General features: G+C 35.8%; 1 protein-coding gene across 1 annotated transcript in view; it reads right to left on the bottom strand.

The window, feature by feature from the left end:
* The window catches only part of AQP9 (aquaporin 9), a 73,310-nt gene that overhangs the window by 9,788 nt on the left and 44,684 nt on the right, over window positions 1-18,838 (bottom strand). Inside the window, exons 4-5 of the mRNA XM_044662379.1 lie at window positions 12,745-12,871; window positions 3,660-3,797 (exon numbers count right to left, since the gene is read on the bottom strand). Coding sequence (XP_044518314.1) covers window positions 3,660-3,797; window positions 12,745-12,871 — 265 coding nt within the window. The remainder of the gene's footprint in view (window positions 1-3,659; window positions 3,798-12,744; window positions 12,872-18,838) is intronic.

Here is an 18,838-nt window from a genome sequence, read left to right as displayed (position 1 = left end):
TCAGGCAGGGTGAGAAATGCCTGACATAAAGGAGTTTAGAATCAAAAAATTTTGAGATGGAAGGACTCCATTGCATAAAAGAGAGATTACTGGAACCAAAGTCAGAAAAACCTGAGTTATATCCTAACTATACTTTTGTACTACCCACGTGATTTGGGGCAAAGCATCTTTCTCAGCTTCAGTTTCTTATATTGCAGACAAGTAGTATGGAACAGGGTAAAGAGAGGTAGTTTTGGAATGGGGGACCTGGGAAAGAATTTTTACCAGTTTTTTTTTTACTTCTTTGGGCTCAAGTTTCCTGAAAAATGAGGGATTAGATTGGATGATTTCTAAGAACCCTTCAACCTCAGACCCCTCATCCTAAAATGGAGGGCCTAGACTAGCTAATTTTTAGAATCCCTTCTAATTCTAAATCCTGACTCCACTGACTCAAGAAAGCTGATTGTTAAATTTTCAGGAACATTTATACCTGGAAAACTGACAAAGCTACAATTCAGGGCATGATCTATTATTTTGTTGATTATCTATACCAGGAATCAGCAAACTATAGCTCGAGAGCCAAATCTGGCTGGATAACTTTTGTCCTGCCCACAGCATAGAATGTTTTCTGTTTGGCCATTGGGTCAGAGTTTGCAGGGGGATCCATGGTCTAGACTGGAGAAAATGATGGAAAACATGTTAATAAATTAAACTTAAGGAATTTAAAAAATTAAATTTAACATTAACTTTAAAAATAAATCTTGCGGGACAGCTGGATAGCTCAGTGAATTGAGAGCCAGGCCTAGAGACAGGAGGTCCTAGGTTCAAATCTGGCCTCAGACACTTCCCAGCTGTGTGACCCTGGGCAAGTCACTTGACCCCCATTGCCTACCCTTACCACTCTTCCACCTATAAGTCAATACACAGAAGTTAAGGGTTTAAAATTAAAAAAAATAAATCTTGCATTTTTGGAGAACCAGTTATTAAAATTTTGCTAGCACAATGTTGTAGGGGATGTGACAAAATTGGGACAGTAATGTATTTTTGGTAGAGTTGTCAAATGACCCAACCATTCTGGAGAGCAATTTGGAACTATGCCCAAAGAGCCATAAAATTGTGCATACCCTTTGATCCTGTAATACAACTCCTGGGCCTATATCTCAAAGAGATAATAAAAAAGGGGGAAAGATCTACTTGCACAAAACTCTAGCAGCTCTTTTTATGATAGCAAAGGATTGGAAATTGAGAGCATGTCCATCAATTGGCGGGTAGCCGAACAAATTGTGATATATGTTGATGATGGAACTCTCTTGTGCCATATGAAATGATAAGCAGGATGATTTCAGAAAAATCTGGAAAGATCTTTGTGAACTGATGCAGAGTGAAATAAGCAGAACCAGGACATTGTATGTAGTAACAGCAATATTGTATGATGATCAACTGTGAAAACTTGGCTCCTCGCAGCAGTGCAATGATCTGGGACTATTCTGAAAGAACTGTTGGAGTTGGACGGATGTGGATCAGAGCATACTATCTTTCAATCAGTGTATTTATGGTTTTATTTTGGGGGTTTGGTTTTGTATGAGTGTGCTCTTACAGTGACCAATATGGAAGTATGTTTTGCATGATAATGTATGGCTAAGGTAAAATTGCTTACCATTTCCAAGTCAGGGGAGGGGAAGAAGGGAGGGATTCAGTTTGGATTTTATAATTTTGGAAAACATTATGTTGAATATTATTACTGCAGGGAGCAGCTGTGTGGCTCAGTGGATTGAGAACCAGACCCAGAAACAAGAGGTCCTGGGTTCAAATCTGTCCTCAGACACTTCCTAGCTATATGACTCTGGGCAAGTCACTTGACCCCCATTGCCTAGCCCTTACCGCTCTTCTGCCTTGGAACCCATATACAGTATTGATTCTGAGATGGAAAGGTAAGGGTTAAAAAATGTATTATTCCATGTAATTGGAAAAATAAAAAGAAATTGCCAACACACTCTTATACCTCTCATATATAACCATTCTGGAGAGATGAACCTGTATCATGCAGCTAGTTAGTGGCAGAGGCAGCTAGGTGGCTCAGTGGATAGATTACCAAGTCTGGAGTCAGGAAGACCTGGGTTCAAATCCAGATTTAGAGACTTACTAGTTGTGTGACCCAGAACAAGTCATTTAATCTTGTTTGCTTTAGTTTCTTCAACTGTAAAATGAGCTGGAAATGACAACCCTTCTCCACCCCCCACCTAGTATTTTTGTCAAGAAAACCTCAAATGAGGTTACAAAGTGTTGAGCACAACTGAAAAATTGAACAACAAAAATTAATGGTAGACCAGAAGTCATGTATCTCCTGATTCCACATCCAGTGTTTTTCCCATTCTTTCAGGCTATCTCATCACAGAGTGAGAAGGGGATCTGGATAGCAGTGACTGTATTGGCTAGCAAAGATTCATGACTTTTCTCCTTCTCATAGCAGAGTTTAGCCCATATTTCAGATCTGGCTTATTTTTCAGTTCTCCTGTTGATATTTTTCTCTTTGTGGTGAGATTCTGAACTTTTAAAAGCTTCCCTTTCCAAAAAAATCTCATCTGTAGCAGGGAAATATATATTGGCTGAGTTTGATTTGAGAAGATCTTAGTCCAATCCAGCTCTGCCACATGGTAGGTATGTTACCACAGTGGAATCATTTTGCCATTATTTTTTAGCCCAATATCTATGATCTCAGAAGCCTTTCTTGAACAACACTCACCCCCTTAATTCTAGTGCCCACCCTCTGTTGAGTATTTCCAGATTATCATGTATATGTAGCTTGATTTTGGTACATAGTTGCTGGCATGTTATCTTCTTCATTAGTTTGTTAACTTCTTGAGAGGAAGGCTTGCCTTTTCTCTTTCTTTGTATCCTCAGTGCTTAGAATGGTATAATATTGATAAATAGTAATTGACTATGATCCCATGAACTATTTCCCATGACTAGTTGCTGCCACCTCATGAAAAACTTTGATTGGGGAAGCTGACATATAATGACTTGCTTTGTACCAAATTAGAAAAAATTTTAGGATCTAATTTCATTTATTCAAAATGTTACTGCATAAAAGTACTTTAGAGGTTATCAAGCCTATAAACCTCATTTTAGAGATAAGGAAACTGAAACCTAGAGATATTCCGTAGCTTGCTTAACACAATGAGTTAGAGTGTCAACTAGAATCCCCAATTTTGTTGATCTACAAAACTGTTTTCTTATTAGTGGTTTTACTCAGTAATGCATACAGTCTTGTAGAACTGAGACTCTGTACCAGAAAAAGGGCCCAGCTTTTCATTTCATCTTTATTATTCTATCCTTCTCTCTTTCTTCTAAGTCTTTCCCCCCTAAATCATTCAAATAACCTGGTTCCACTAGCCTACCTCCCCTACCCCAATTATATATATATATAAATTATGATTGTCATTATTATTATTCTCTGTGTTTAACATAGCATTGAGTTCCTTTAGGAACTTAACTCTGACGCAGGATAGAACTTCCTTCTTGGACACTTCTGTCTTCAGAGGAGTGGTCCCTTTTCTAACTTATTACTACACCTAGTGAGTTCTCTCACTATTCCTTTATTCTCACTAAAATTTTCAAAATAATGTTGACTCAGAATTTTATCCATTACCTTATCCTCCTAACCCATGTGGTCAACTCACCATGGTAAGCTCCAAAGAGGGCTGCAGCCCCTAAAAAAGCCCCCACAAACTGGGCTGCTACATAGAAAGGCAACTTGAACCATTTCATCCGTCCAAAGAAACACATCGTAAAGGACACGGCTGGGTTAATGTGACCACCTGCATGGAATATCAAATGATAGAGAATGAGTCAGTCATGAGATGGAGGGTCAGAATGTAAGGGAAGAAAAAAATCTAAAATCTAACTAGTTAGAAATAGAAATAGAAATAGTGTCAGATGTCAAACTTTGCTACCCTAATTCTCAGAAAGGATAATCTATTAGATCTAGTTTATAAGACAATAACCCCCCAAATGATTAAATGTCACTTTTCGATCATCAGAAATAACCATGTTGGAGAGGAGGAAAAAAGACCACTGTATGTATTAGATTGAAACCAAAGTTCAGCAATTTTCCTATATACATCATAATGATTTACAAGTGACTTTGAGATTGTGAAGAGAAAACACTTTCAGTGAATTATTCCTGACTAACAATGTTTTGGTTCAGGAAAATCAAATTCAGTTTGTTTTCTATAGTATCTGAGTAATTTCTTCTCTATTCTACCCAAACATATTTCCCTTATATTAAGATAATTAAACAAAAAAAAATCAGGACATTTTTGTAACCTTGGGCTAGACAGAGCTATTTCTCTATGTCTTATGTGTTCTTGTCTGTTCAAGACCTTAGGTATGGTTTTTGCTCTATGGAATATATTCCTTTACTTTCCCAGACATCTTTTTCATCAGCATGGTCAGTAGCCAACTTCATCCCTTTTCATTATTCTTATCATAAGCATCCCCATTTTTACGATACAGAAAAAAATGGCAAGAATCATTTTTGAACTTATGGCATTCGTGTCCCTAATGAACACATATTTTCCCCTGGGGAACATAATCCATATTTAGAAGAGATTTCAGTTTGAGGAATTTGGCAAGTATACATTCAGAGAGCAAAAGAGGGGGGAAAATTGTTTAAAAGACTCACCAGATGTAGCAATAAGTTCCAGGAAATGGACTACCTTCTCTAAAGACAGGAGCGTCCAAGAAGAAGGGAGAGTTATTCTTATTATGGCAGAATTTCCCTAAAGGAACTCATTGCTATATTAAATGTTGAGAATAATAATAATAATGATTATAATTTACATGTGCTTTAAGAGATCCAACACACGAGGGAAAGAATGATATTGGAACAATGACTTCTTCAAGAGTTCCCATTTGCATTGTTTTCTCCCCTATAATTGGGGGAGAAGAAGTGAACTCTTGGAACCAGGCTATTTGAATGGCTTTTGGGGAAAAGACTTAGAAGGAAGAGAGATGGAATGGAAGTTTTTTTTTCCTTTCTCTGGCACAGAGTTTCTGTTCTATAAGACTATAAGTGTTGCTGAGTAAAAAATTTAAAAAGAAAGGGGGCAAATGTATGCTAAAAAGAGTCACTGACAAGTGTTTGATTAGGTTTAAATGTGATCCTATGCCTCTGGCCATAGTTGAAAATAGGAGAAGGTAGCAGAATATGGGACAATTTCATATATATTGAAGATTTCAGAACTAGAACTAAAGGATACTCTATAAAATTTAAATTAGGAACAAATAAAAGGAAGTACAACTTTAAATATAGAGTAGCAAATGTAATCTCCAAGGAGTCCAAAACATTAAATAAGTTCAAGAAGAGATTAGACAAATTCATCAGTAACTAATTCGTAATAAAATATTCAAGGAAGCCAAGGTTCCTTGAAGATGACATTTAAGGTTTCTTCTAATACCAGAAACTAAGATCTAGAGCTGGAAAAGACCTTTGAGTTCATCTAATCTAACCACTTCGTTTTACAATTGAAGAAACTGGTATTTGGAGAGGATAATGATGTATCTATAGACATAAAGGTAGCAAAAGCCAAAATTCAAACCCAATTTCTCTGACTCCAGAATCAGTTCTCTTTCCATTACTGGACTGAGGCAGTGTAGTAAAGTGGAAAAGTCTGAGTTGAAGTCAGAGGACCTGGGTGTAAAACCAAGCTCTTAAATTTACTATCTGTGTTACTTAAGGAAAGCCATGTAACCACTCTAGGTTCTAATTCTCCATCTACAAAGTGAAAGGACAAAAAAAGATTACACACATCCTGCTTTTCTACAAAACACTGATCTAAAGCAATCCAGGTGTTGATTTGCCAAGGATATGGAAATGGCCTTTGTGTCCTATTTACATATTTGCTAGAATTATCACCTCATATACCCCAAACACTTAGGAGACCTCAGGAGCAGAAAAACAAGTGATGGAAACATCTTTGTCTTCATTTTTCTAGGATTATTACCTCACAACCTCAAGTTCATGCTGTATTCCATGCTTTTTTCCATATTTGATTATGTTTAGCAATCAAGAAGAAAAAAATTATAGCGAGGTCAGATAAACATGTTGCCCATCTCCAATATGTTGCTGCTGCCTTTCCTTTCCCAGAATATCTGGGAGAAGAGCCATGAGAACCACAGAATCAAAGAACTTGGGCATCATGTTGAAGAGTTACTACCCCAGGACAATGCCTTCTCCTTTTTCCTGAACTGGATTGGGCATTGGGAGGAAGAACTGCCTTGAAGAGTTGGCCATTTACATTTGGTCTACTAGAAGAAGTCACAAGTGAATTCTTGAATTGTGCTATGGGCTACCTTCTTGGTATTATTACCACAATAGTTCAAATGCTTTGTGTCCATTAAAAGCAGTAGTTAAAGCCTACAAGTTCTCAACTACAGATGATAAAACATTATAAATATAATTGCACTCAACTTAGAGGGAGGAAAGTGCCTTGGATGGGGAATAAGGGGAGGATGGAGCTTGGAGAGTGGTCCAGAAAGGAAGGTGGAAACTCACAGGACAAGAAAGCACCAAATTTTTTCATTCTCATTGTTCTCTTTTGCCCTTCTTTAAAAAATTGTAGGGAATAATAGCTAGCATTTATATGCCACTTTAAGGTTGGCAAAGCACTCTGCATATGTTATCTCATTTGGCCCTCACAACAGCCCTGTGAAGTAGGTGTCATTATTATCTTCATTTTACTCATGAGAAAGTTAAGGCTTACGGAAATTAAGGGATTTGCTCAAGATCACAGTTAGTAGATGTCTAAGGCAGGATTCAAATTCAGGTCATTCTGACTCCAAGTCCAACATTCGATCCCTCCCATCACCTAGATGTCCTGATTGCCCATAGTTACAACTCTTAATAAGGGCCACCAGATGGCTAGAGGCCCAGAGTGGGCAAAGGGCAACAAGAATTCTATTCAATTCAAAAATACCTCTATAAAACATCCACTAATTGGAATTCATATAGATTTTAAAATAATTTATCTTTTTAGATGCAAATATTCCTGCCAGGATTAATATTTTTGGTCACTTTACCCCAAATATCTTTAACCATATTTCCTAAAACAAGTGAAAACTGTAGAAAGTAATTTTACTAGAGATTGAATAGGGGTAGGGAGTAGACATGGGAAAGATCTTCTGGGGAGGAGGAGGGAGAGTCTGATAATTTTGGAGCATGAACTACTTACAGGAAGAATAGGGAATTTTAAAGAATCATAAAACAGAAATGAGGGTATCAAATGTCTGATAGGAAAAGAAAAACCAAGATATGAAAAATGGAGAAAGGAAGATGAGAAGGAACCAATTCCCCTTATTTTGCTTAAAATCTTGATGGCCACTGAAATTTATCCATAGAATAATTAGCACCTTGCCATGATTGATGCCTATGACTTGTGTTTGAAGCAAAGCGATGTGTACGTTAAAATACTAGTTACAATCTTTAGATATACTCCTTGAATTGGTGTAACTCAAATTCTGAAAATTTACCATGACTTCTAAGACCACAAGATTAGAGTTTTTTTTAGATTCATGCCTAGTGAATCTCTTTACCAGCTTGCTAAGGCCCAAGGTGCCCTCAGGGAGTTATTATCAATCCTTCTTTAGCATTTATATAGCAAAAATCATTACTAAGAAAGAATGCTTCACTAATGATGATCCTCTTTGACAAGAGAATCTTGCCTTAAGCCCTTCTTACACTGGGAAGAGTTGGATTAACAACCAAACAAAATTTACTCAGCAAAGTTGAGTATTATCATGAAAGAAATAAATAGCTATTTAATAAAATAAAAGACTTTCAGATATTCTTGAAGAAAAAAAGACCAGAACTGAATGGAAATGATGAGAAGAAACATAAGAAGATAAATGTGAAAGATGAATTATAAAGGATTTGAAAAGATCATTTGCTTCTCAAATGGGAAATGGCATAAATAAATCTTTAGAGTGATATTGAGAAGTTTTAAAGAGAATATATAGATAGAAGCTTTAAGGTCAAGTTGAAAAAAATTGAATGACTAAAAATAAAATAAAATTGGATGGAGAGGAATAAAATGAAACAATTATCTCATATTAAAAAGGTATGAATGAAAGAAATATTACAATGAAGAGAAGTAGGAGATAGAGGACTGGTAGTGTTACTACCCTATTCTCATCATATTTGGGTAAAAGAGAATAATATACACCTATAAAAAGGTAAAATTTTTCTTAACATATGAGGAGGTAGAAGGGTGAGGAATAAAGATAGGAGAAAAATAGAGGAAATATTAAGAAATAAGAGGAAGGTATAAAAGAGGAACCTTTCAAAGGATGAATAGATTAAGAATTAGGAAGTAAGGTGAGGAATTAAGGGAGAGAACCCTAGAAGGGTAGGTTGATCTAGAACTAAGTGGGTGGGAAGAAAATAAGAGACTCTTAGAAGGAGCAGGATTAGGGAGGTAGTGGTTAGAAGAAAAGATTTCTGAGGAGTAATAAGATAAAAAAAATGCAGAGAAGGAAAAATAGTGAGGAAAAATAGAATGAAGGGAAATACACAACTAAAAAGTGTAATGTGAGTGGAATGAATTCTCCTTTAAAACTGAAATGGATAGCAGAATGGATCAAAAATCAAAACCCAACCATATATTGCTTAAGAGAAACACAGTTAAAAATGAGACATGCATAGAATAAGAATAAAAGAATGGAGTAAAACATTATGCTTCAGTTGACAAAATATAAAGTATGGGAAGCAGTAATGATCTCAGATAAAATTAAAGCCAAAACAAATCTAATTAAAAGAAATAAACACAGAAACTATATTATATTAAAATATATCATAGATAATGAAGTGGAGTAGATCCAAGATGGTAGCTTAAGAGCAGCAAAAGCCTGAACCACTTTAAGAATTCTTCCAAACCAACCTTAAAATGGCACCTCAAAACAACTAAAGTCACAGATCCAAAAAGGAGAGGAAATGAAGGGGGTTCTCCTATGGAAAACAAGTTGAAAGGTAGGCAGAAAAAGTCAATTTTCATGGGATAAGAGGAAACCAGAAGTAAAACTGCACACACAGAGAAGTGCAGACTGACCACCCCCACCTACTATACCAGGTTCTGAGTTTGAGCATAGGCCATTTTTGGGATCTTGGGACCCTGTCTAAGCCAACAGCAAAGCACCCTACACCCCATGTCCACTCTTTGAAGTCCCAAACTCTGACACCAGCCTACACTGAGGCCCAGAAGTCTGTAGTGCTTGGCCCATTCAAGCCTTCGGTGAAGATCCTAACCCCAGAGCAGAATAGAACAGTGCTCTGAGTCATGCAAGCCATCAGCAGAAGAGACAGAATCAGCAGTTTTCAGAACTCTTAGTTCACAGCCACAAAAATAAATAAATAAATAAATAAATAAAGGCTGGGAAAATAAGCAAACAGTAAAAAAACAAAACAAAACCAAAACCCCCCAAAAACCTTTGGCAGGAGTATACCTGCCAAAATGAACTCAGGAACTTTATGAACACTTTAAAAATTTTAATTATATGCATATAATACATATAGAATTATAATAATAAGACACCTTTTATACAAATAAAATCATGTTTAAATGATTAGCGTTAATTGTTCATAGGTGGGTAGAGCCAATATAATTAAAATGACAATTCTAACTCATTTGCTTATTTAATACCATGCATATTAAAGTACCAAAAAATAGTTTTATTGAACTAGAAAAAATAACAAAAATCATTTCAAAAAATGAAATGTCAAGAATATCAAAGGAATTAATTTTTTTAAATGTAAAGGAAGGAAATCTATAAGTAACAGATTTTAAACTGTATTATAAAGCAGTAATTATCAAAACAATCTAGTACCACACCTAAGAAATAGAAAAGTAAATCAGCAGAACAGAATGGACATACAAAAAAACAGCAATAAAAAAGTTATAGAAACCTTGTATTTCCCCAAAATAAAGTTCCAAGCTTTTGGAATAAGAATTCGCTATTTGATAAAAAAATGTGCAGAAAACTGGAAAGCAGTCTGGCAGAAACCAGATACAGACTAGTATTCTACACTCTTTAACAAGATCAAAATGGATATATGACCTAGGCATAAAGGGAGATATCATAAGTAAATTAGAACATGAAACATATTACCTATCAAATTCATATATAGAAGAATTTATGAATAAACAAGAGACAAAAAAGCATTGTGAGATGTAAAAAGATACTTTTGCATTAAAATAAAAAAATTTTGTACAATTAAAACTAATGTAGCCAGGATTAGAAGGAAAGCAGAAAATTCTGGGTGTGGGAGGTTTATAGACAGTTTCCTAAATAGAACTCTCACATCTAAAACATATAGAGAACCTGAGCCATTCCCAACTGATAAATGATCAAATGATAAGGAGAGACAGTTTTTGAATGAGGAAATCAAAGCAAAATGTAAATATATGAAAAATTCCTTAGATCAGTGATGTGCAAATTATGGCCCTTGGGCCAGATGGGGGAGTATCCAGAAATGTTCTATCCAGTCCATGGACATTATTCCTAATCTGATGAATACAATAAGTAGGATACAATACAATGAAACTTCAAAAGAGTTGTCTTAGAAACAAACTGACATGAGCATTTCCTTTCCTTTGGCCCCCTCTTTAAAAAGTTTGACCATCACTACCTTAGATCATTGTTGATTAGATGAATACAAATCAAAATAATTCTGAAATATCATTTTATACCTATTAAGCTAAAATTATAAAATGACAATATTGGAGGGGATGTGGGAAAATGGAGACACTAATATGCTGCTGGTGGAACTGTGAATTGATTCAACAATTTTGGAGAGCAATTTGGAATTATGCCAAAAAAGTTACCTTTTAACCCAACAATACCACTATTAGATTTGTCAAAAGGGAAAGAGTCTATATGTTCTAAAATATTTATAGCAGCTTTCTTTGCAGTGGTGAAGAACTAGAAAGTGAAGAGTTGCCCCTCAATTTAGGAATGGCTAAATGAGTTGATGGACTACTACTACTGTGCATAAAGAAATGATGAGCAGGTGAATTTTAGAAAAAAAATGAAAAGACCTACTTGAAATGATGAAGAGTTAAGTGAATAGAACCAAGAGAACAGCAACAGAAATATTGTTTGAAGAATAACCTGTGTATGTCCACCACCAGAGAAAGAGCTGATAAACAGAAACAAGTAAGACATAGTTTTATATATACCTAAGAATTTTTGTTAAATGATACTTTCTCTAGTGCATAGAGGGAAGACAGTGTGAGAGATATCTGAGAATTTTAATGTAACAAACAAGTAACTTTTTTAAAAAAAAAGAGAGAAAGAGGGAGGGAGGGAAGGTGCAAGATAGATTTGGAGAGTTGAGTTAAAGAGGTTTGGCAGGGTTATAACAATTATGATGAGGAATCGATAAAGGATTATAGTATAGAGGTAGAGACCCATATGAGGTTAAGAGAGTCCAAATTCCAAATGAATCCAATTGGAAAATGAACTTTATCAAAAAAATACTGTCATATGGGAAGGACTAGAAAAGGCAGATGATGAGTGTTCTACAGATTTAAAAATTAGCAGAGTAGAAGTACTGAAAAGAGAAGGGATCAAATCAAACAATTTTCTGGCTACTTTGGATTTTCCCCTTTCTCTAAAGTTAACCAGAACCCTTAAGGTAAAACTTGGAATTATCCCATCTACCTGAGGGTCATTTGGTTGTACTGGGCTTCCCGGAATAGTTGAACCAACATCGTTTTAGCATTCTTCATTCGAAGGAAGAAGGTTTGAAACAGATCTGGGTTTTCAAGGCATATTGCAGCTGAAGGCTCTGCCACTTGCATATGGCGAACCTGATTCACTGAGCTATTTTTATGGGTTTTTTTTAGATGCATTTTTTTAAGACAGGTGGCACAATGTATAGCACCAGGCTTGGAATCAGGAATACCTGAGTTCAAATCCAACCTCAGATAATTTCTAGTTATGTAACCCTAGGCAAGTCACTTGACCTCCACTTGTCTCAGTTTTCTCATCTGTAAAATGAGAAGAGTAGGTGGCAGAATGGATAGAGTCTGTAGTTGGGAAGATTCATCTTCTTGAGTTCAAATCTAGACTCAGACATTTACTAGCTGTGTGACCCTAATCAAGTCACTTAATCCTATTTGCCTGAGTTCTTCATCTATAAAATGAGCTAGAAAAGGAAATGGCAAACCTCTCCAGTGTCTTTGCTAAGAAATTCCCAAATGGGTTCATGAAGAGTCAGCCCTGGCTGAAACCACTGAACAGCAAAAAATTTGGAGACCACCAGGTGTTTCAGAATAGATAGAGCAGCATCCCTTGAGTCAAGAAGACCTAGATTAAAATCTGACCTCAGATGCTTACCAGCACTGTGATCCTGGCCTAATCATTTAATCCCATTTGTCTCAATTTCCTCATCTTGTAAAATGAGGTAGAAAGGGAAGTGTCAAACTCTTCTAGAATCTTTGCCAAGAAAATCCTAAATGGAGTCACAAAGAGTCAGACGCGACTGAAATAACTGAATAACAAATAGCACCAATCTTCTAGGATTGTTGTGAAGATCAGATGAGATAATAATTGCAAAGCACTGAGTCCAGTGCCTGGCACACAAGCTACATAAATGTTAGCTATTAGTATGATGATGCTAAAACATCCTTTTTCTTATTGGTAGTTTACAGAGTGTAGAAGACCATTCAGTGATAAGAAAGGAGTTTTGTGAAGAAAAGTATTACTTACCAGAGACGCCACCAGACACATAAACACCCAGTGCAACAGCTGCTGAAAAGCCAGCATTTATGGTTATAATTTGACCCAGGATCCATCGGCTGAGGACTGCTTGGGCTATACTACCACATCCAAGGGTCTAGAGAGTGAAAGGAATAAAAACAAAAGGTAAACCAGGTTGCTCGTGTCAAAGTAAAAGGCAATAGAAATATATACAAAAATCTATTTGTAGTGGCATCTTGGGTAGTAATAGAACCAAAACAAAGTATGATGCTAGTGAATTGGAAAAAAGAGGTAAATAAGTTTTGGTAAGTAAATGTAATGGAACATTACTATGCTATAAAAATGAAGAAATAGGAAAAAGTCTGGAAATACTTGAATAAATTGATAATAATTAAAGTAAAACCAGGAAAACAATACTTAAAATAAGTGTAGCAATGTAAAATGTAAAGAATGGCATAAAATAAAATAAAAAACTGAACACAGTATAATTATAATGACTAAGTTGTCTGCGAAGAAGAAATATGAGAATGTGCCTTTTCCCCTTCTTTGCAGAGGTTGGGACTTTAGATATGGGATATTGCATGTAATGCTGGACATGGTCAATGGGCTTAATTTTGCTAAACTTTTTTTTATGCCTTTTAAACTCTTTGTTAAAGGAGATTTCACTTTTCTTTCTAAACTTGTGTTTTATTTTATGAATTTGAAAACATTATTTTGAAAAGGGGTTCACAGGCTTTAGAATGGAAGGGAATATAGTGGAAAATGAAAGTGATGTAAAAACAAAAGTTATCAGTAATTTTTTTGGAAGACTTAGGCACTGCCTTCTAAATGCTCCCTAAATTGTTGCTGTTCTTCAATTGTTTCCATCTTGCCTGATTTTTGGGACCCCTTTGGGGGATTTTCGGCAAAAAAATTTTAATCCAACATTTTCGGCAAATTTTCTTGGCAAAGATACCAGAGTGGTTTGCTATTTTCTTCTCTCTGGTGGATTAACTGGAAACAGTGACTTGCTCAGAGTCTAATAGCTAGTCTGAGAAAATAAGTCTTCCTGACTCCAGGCCTGGCACTAGATCCACTGTGCCACCTAGCTGCCCATGCTCCCCCCAAGTAAACTAGATCAAATCAAGTCAAATAGGCATTTATTAATTTGTATGTGCCAGACATTGTTTTAAGTGAAAGGTACAAACTTCCTGCTCTTTGCTTCAAGAACACAATCTAATAAGGGAGATAACAGACAAACAATTGTATACATATAAGACATCATAGGGTAAATTGGAGATAATCTAGAGGCCAGTCTGAAGAGCACAACACATAGACACCAATACAACTGTATAAATAAGAGCATAGAAAACTATTCATGTGTATCTTTGAGTAGTAGAGAGTTATTGTCTAACAAATGTAATCAGAAAGAAATCAACTCCAGGTCAGCAAATGGACTTTGAGAGTTATTTAAATGATTGAAGAGAAGCAGTAGGGCGAGAAAAAAATGTGGCACTCATTAGAAAATGCAATATATGATGGAAGTGATTGTGAGTCAATCCATCTCAGTAGACTGGAGAAATGAGGGAGTACAGAGACAATCTAGTTTAGGGATTTGTAAGTGAGGTAGAGCACTGCCCTAGGACCTCCTCCCAATGGATGAAAGCCCAAAATGTTTATTTTGGTAATATGTGATTCACTTCTTATACAGGGACTACTCCTAGAAATAATATCTTTCATTTTGACTTGGAGAAGTTTCCTAACTTAAAAGACTATAGGAGGTAGGATCATTCTCCCTACAAAATCATCCATTTTCTTTTCCTTTTTTTCTTTTTTGACCAAATTTGTGATTTTTCCAAGTATAGAATTCCTAATGAGGACCTTCCTCTAATTCCACTGGAGATCTATCCCCTGTGATCTTAAGAGACTTTTCTTCAGACTCTGAGATGTTAAGTGACTTGCCCAGGGACACATAGCTAGTGTTCATCAGAGGACTCAAACCTGAGCCCAAGCCAGAGGACAGAGAATATTTAGTGGGTTTTGAGAAACTCAGTAGTAATGGTTCTCCCATCCTGTTTCTTGGCATGACCTCATCATATCCCTGAGGAAGAAAGGTGAAGGAAGGGGAATTTAAGGAGGCATTGCATCCCTATGTGTTTAAAGGTCCAGTGACCACTAAACCTACTCTACTTCTATTTGTTCCACTCACTTTGCACTAAATTATATACTTTTTCTCTGCAGCTTTTCCTGTGTATGTGCATTGTTCTCCCCCAATAAATTGATTAGCTCTGTACACAATAGCTCCTCAATAATATCCATTCAATGAATATAATTGTCTAATATAACAATCAGTATTCAATAATGTCAAGTTGACAAGTATTTTGGAGAATAGAATCAAGACTGAAAATGAACTAGAAAGATTGGAAAAATTAGAAACTTCCAAAACATTTATCAAAGAAGAAAATTTAGAATATCTAAGCACACAAAAACAAGATCAAAGAGAACAACTTAGACCCCATAGGATGTAAGACCTGAATGAAAAATCACGTGATTATTCACTGCTACCATAACGGCTATAATATAAACAAAATGAATCTCCAAATGAAGCCAAACACTGAGTAATTGTCATGACCAATGTTGGCCAGAGAAAAAGAGTACCTTACTACTTTCAGGAGAGAAATGGGATATAAGGAGCTGAATCAGCTGGTTTTTCTTCACTATTTTGCTTTTTGTTTGTTACTAGAAAGGGCTCATTTTTAGGGAGAAAGAAGTCAGAGTGAAGTATATCCAGAAACAACTGCCATATAATCACACAACAAAAGACATCAACAAAACTTGAAAAATATCTGTAAAGAACTTACACAAATTAGCACAGCCATAAGTCATTCTCCATTTTTCTCAAGGCCCAACCACAAATTAATGAGCTTAAATTGTAATATGAGAGATAAGAAGAATAATTTTCTGACAGTGGTGCTTGCTAAAAAGGTCAGTAAAGGCATTATGGAAGAAATTTCTTTAAATAGCTTAGTGTCATTTATTTGGAGCAAGAAAGAATCTTAGAAATCATTTAGTCCAAGGTGGTTAGGTAGCACAATGGAAGAGGGCCAGGTCTGATGATGGGAGGCTCTGGGTTCAAAATCTAGCCTGAGATACTTCCTAGCTGTGTGGTGCTGGTCATCATTGCCTAGCCTTTACCACTCTGCTGCCTCAATATCCCTTGACTAAGGAGGCAATAGATGATATACGACTAATTATTGAGTCCCTAATCCAACAAGGGATAATAATAGTATGCTTTTCTGAGTACAATACACCAATTTTGTTCAGGCTTTAGTCATCCCTTCTTCAGAACCCTGATATTTAATTTAACCCCCAGTTTCTCCCCATAAGACTTAATCCCATGTGCCTATCCTTTATCACTCTTCTGTCTTGGAACCAGTGCTTAGTATTGATTCTATAACAGAAGGCAAAGCAAAGGGCTTTAAAAGATTACATACCCTTTGATTCAGCTATACCACTACTGGGTTTGTATCCAAAAGAGATTTTTTTAAAAGTTTGTACAGAAGTATTTATAGCTGTGCTTTTTGTGGCAGCAAAAAATTGGAAAACGAGGGGGTGTCTCTCAATTGGGGTATATGATGGTGATGGAATACTATTGCACAATAAGAAATTATAAACTGCTTGATTTCTACATGAACTGGAAAGACCTCCATAAACTGATGCAAAGTGAAATGAGAAGAACAAGAAGAACCAGGAGAGCATTGTATTCAGTAACTGAAACATTTTGGGACAATCAAATATAATAGACTGCTACTATAGCAATGGAATGATCAAGAACAATCCAGAATGCTATCCACATCTAGACAAAGAACTATAAGAGTAGAAACACAGAAGGAAAACATGATTTGTCACTTGGTTATATGAGCATATGATTTGGGGTTGTAGTTTTTAAAAGATTGCTCTATTACAAATATGAGTAATATGGAAATAGGTTTTGAGTAATAAGACATGTATAAACCAGTTGAATTGCTTGTCAGCTCTGGGAGGGGGGAAGGGAGAGAACAGGAATCATTTAACCACGGAAAAACATTTTTTAAAAAAATAAATTAAATACTTTGGGGTGGGGAAGACAGAAGGGAAGGGTTTAAAAAAAAAGAAAAAAGAAAACATTTAGTCCAGCTCCCTCATTTGATAATCTAGAAAGCTTAGCTAATTTGCCCAACAGATCTGGGAATCAAATCCAAGTCCTCAGATTCCAAGAAATCTCATGCTTTATATCATGGTGCTTCTCTCTGAAGAACTTTAAACATTAGAACAGATTTATATATATATATTATATATATATACATATATATATATATAATATTTCAGGCACTACTAAGTCAGGAAGAGACTATAAAAGCCCTTCCAAACCTAAAATTCTAAGACCTATTGGCTTTTCAGACTACCAGTTTTAAGAGAAAAGTAGGAAGACTAATTATTAGAAACCAGCACACAGTTTAGCAAACAGATTCACATAATTATCTTCAAATTTAGTCAGATTTAGCTGATACTCTCTAAGTAACTGAAAATAAAGCTGTAATAAAGTCAAATCCCATTTTCACTTTTGAGGTGGACTCTATGGAACCATTTCATATCTTCTCAGTTTCTGGAGGATTTATCTTTGTCTAAGGCCCCTATTGCAATAACTCATAACTAAAACCAAGATTTTTGTTTAATGTAACTCAATCCTCAAGACATACATTCTAAATTCACTGGTCTTTTGGGAGCATTTTTCCTTGAAAGTGAAGTTCTAAAGAGATGATTGGTTATAGGAACTAGGTAAAGAAGCATGGCTATCTCATTATGAGAATCATAGAGCTTGAAGACTCCTCAGACACCATTGAGTCCCATCCTTCATTTCATAGATGAAGAAAATAAGAATCAAGATAGTTAAGTGACTTGCCCATGGTCATTTAGGTAGTAAGCATAAGATGTGATCTGAACCCATATCCTTTGATACTAGATAGCATCCCTGCCTAGTAAGAGATTATATTCCTTTATAGATAACGCTGACCTGAACAAATCCACAATGGGCCACAAAATAATGATAATACACAAAAAATTTATGGTGTCGTTAGTGTAGAACTCCCACTGGGAGAGCATTTTCTGGCTCATCATTTCTGATGCATGTGTACTAGAGAGCTTTAAATCACTTTATTAGTCAAACAAGGTCTTTGCTCTGTCAAATTTCATTGTGATTAATGTTGCCCTCAGAAATTCTAGATGCTAAAATGTCTTGTCCTTTAATAGAAAGAGCAGTCCACATGGTGAGCAGCTGAGAGAACCAAGAGCTAAATTCTGTCCAAATCAGACATCACTTTTGTGCAGAACAGGATATTGCAGGTGAGATTTTCCAAAGCCTTCCTAAATTTTAAATTTGTGATTGCAGAATTGAAAGTAATTTTATTCCCCTAAAAGCTGAATCTGCCTACTTCTTGCCCTGTTTGCTTCTTTTCTATCATACCCACATATGTATCCATCCTACCAATAAGGCTGACCTTGAACATGTAGATTGATGATTCTATATCACTACAGGAATTGGTGATTCAATCTGTGGTTGTCTTTCTATGAATTTTCAGCACACTATTTCCCATCTATCCTTCCCCAACTAGAGAAGCATAGGATTGACTCTTAAAGGGATTGCGCCTACTCTACTGGAAAGAATACAGGGCTCAGAATCAGAAGAAATTTGGATTTGAATCTCAGTTCTAATATTAATTGGCTGCCCAGCCATTGACAGAACCATACTTTTCTCACCTATAAAAGGAGTCATGAGTCATTATATTTTGTTTTGTTTTGCTTTTACAAAGTTTATAGCAAATAATTGTCCATCATCATCATGAGTCGCCATCATGTTTTGTTGACAGAATTGCCATCAGGACTTCACACTATTAGTCTCTTTAGATGGCACTTTGGTGAAGTGAAAAAAAAATGCATTAATCAAAGGGTCTTAGTTTAAGTCTCAGCCTGCTAGTGACTTACTTCCTGTGTGACCCTGAGACAGTCACTTAATCTCTTGAGGTCTCAGTTGTTTCATACATTCTTTCAGCTCTTGATTATGATCTTTCACTTGCTTGGAAATATA

Source organism: Gracilinanus agilis, chromosome 2 (assembly GCF_016433145.1).
Source record: "Gracilinanus agilis isolate LMUSP501 chromosome 2, AgileGrace, whole genome shotgun sequence".
In the NCBI taxonomy this organism is placed as follows: domain Eukaryota; kingdom Metazoa; phylum Chordata; class Mammalia; order Didelphimorphia; family Didelphidae; genus Gracilinanus; species Gracilinanus agilis.
Note: the sequence above shows the minus strand (reverse complement) of the source record. Positions and strands in the feature narration are given on the sequence as shown.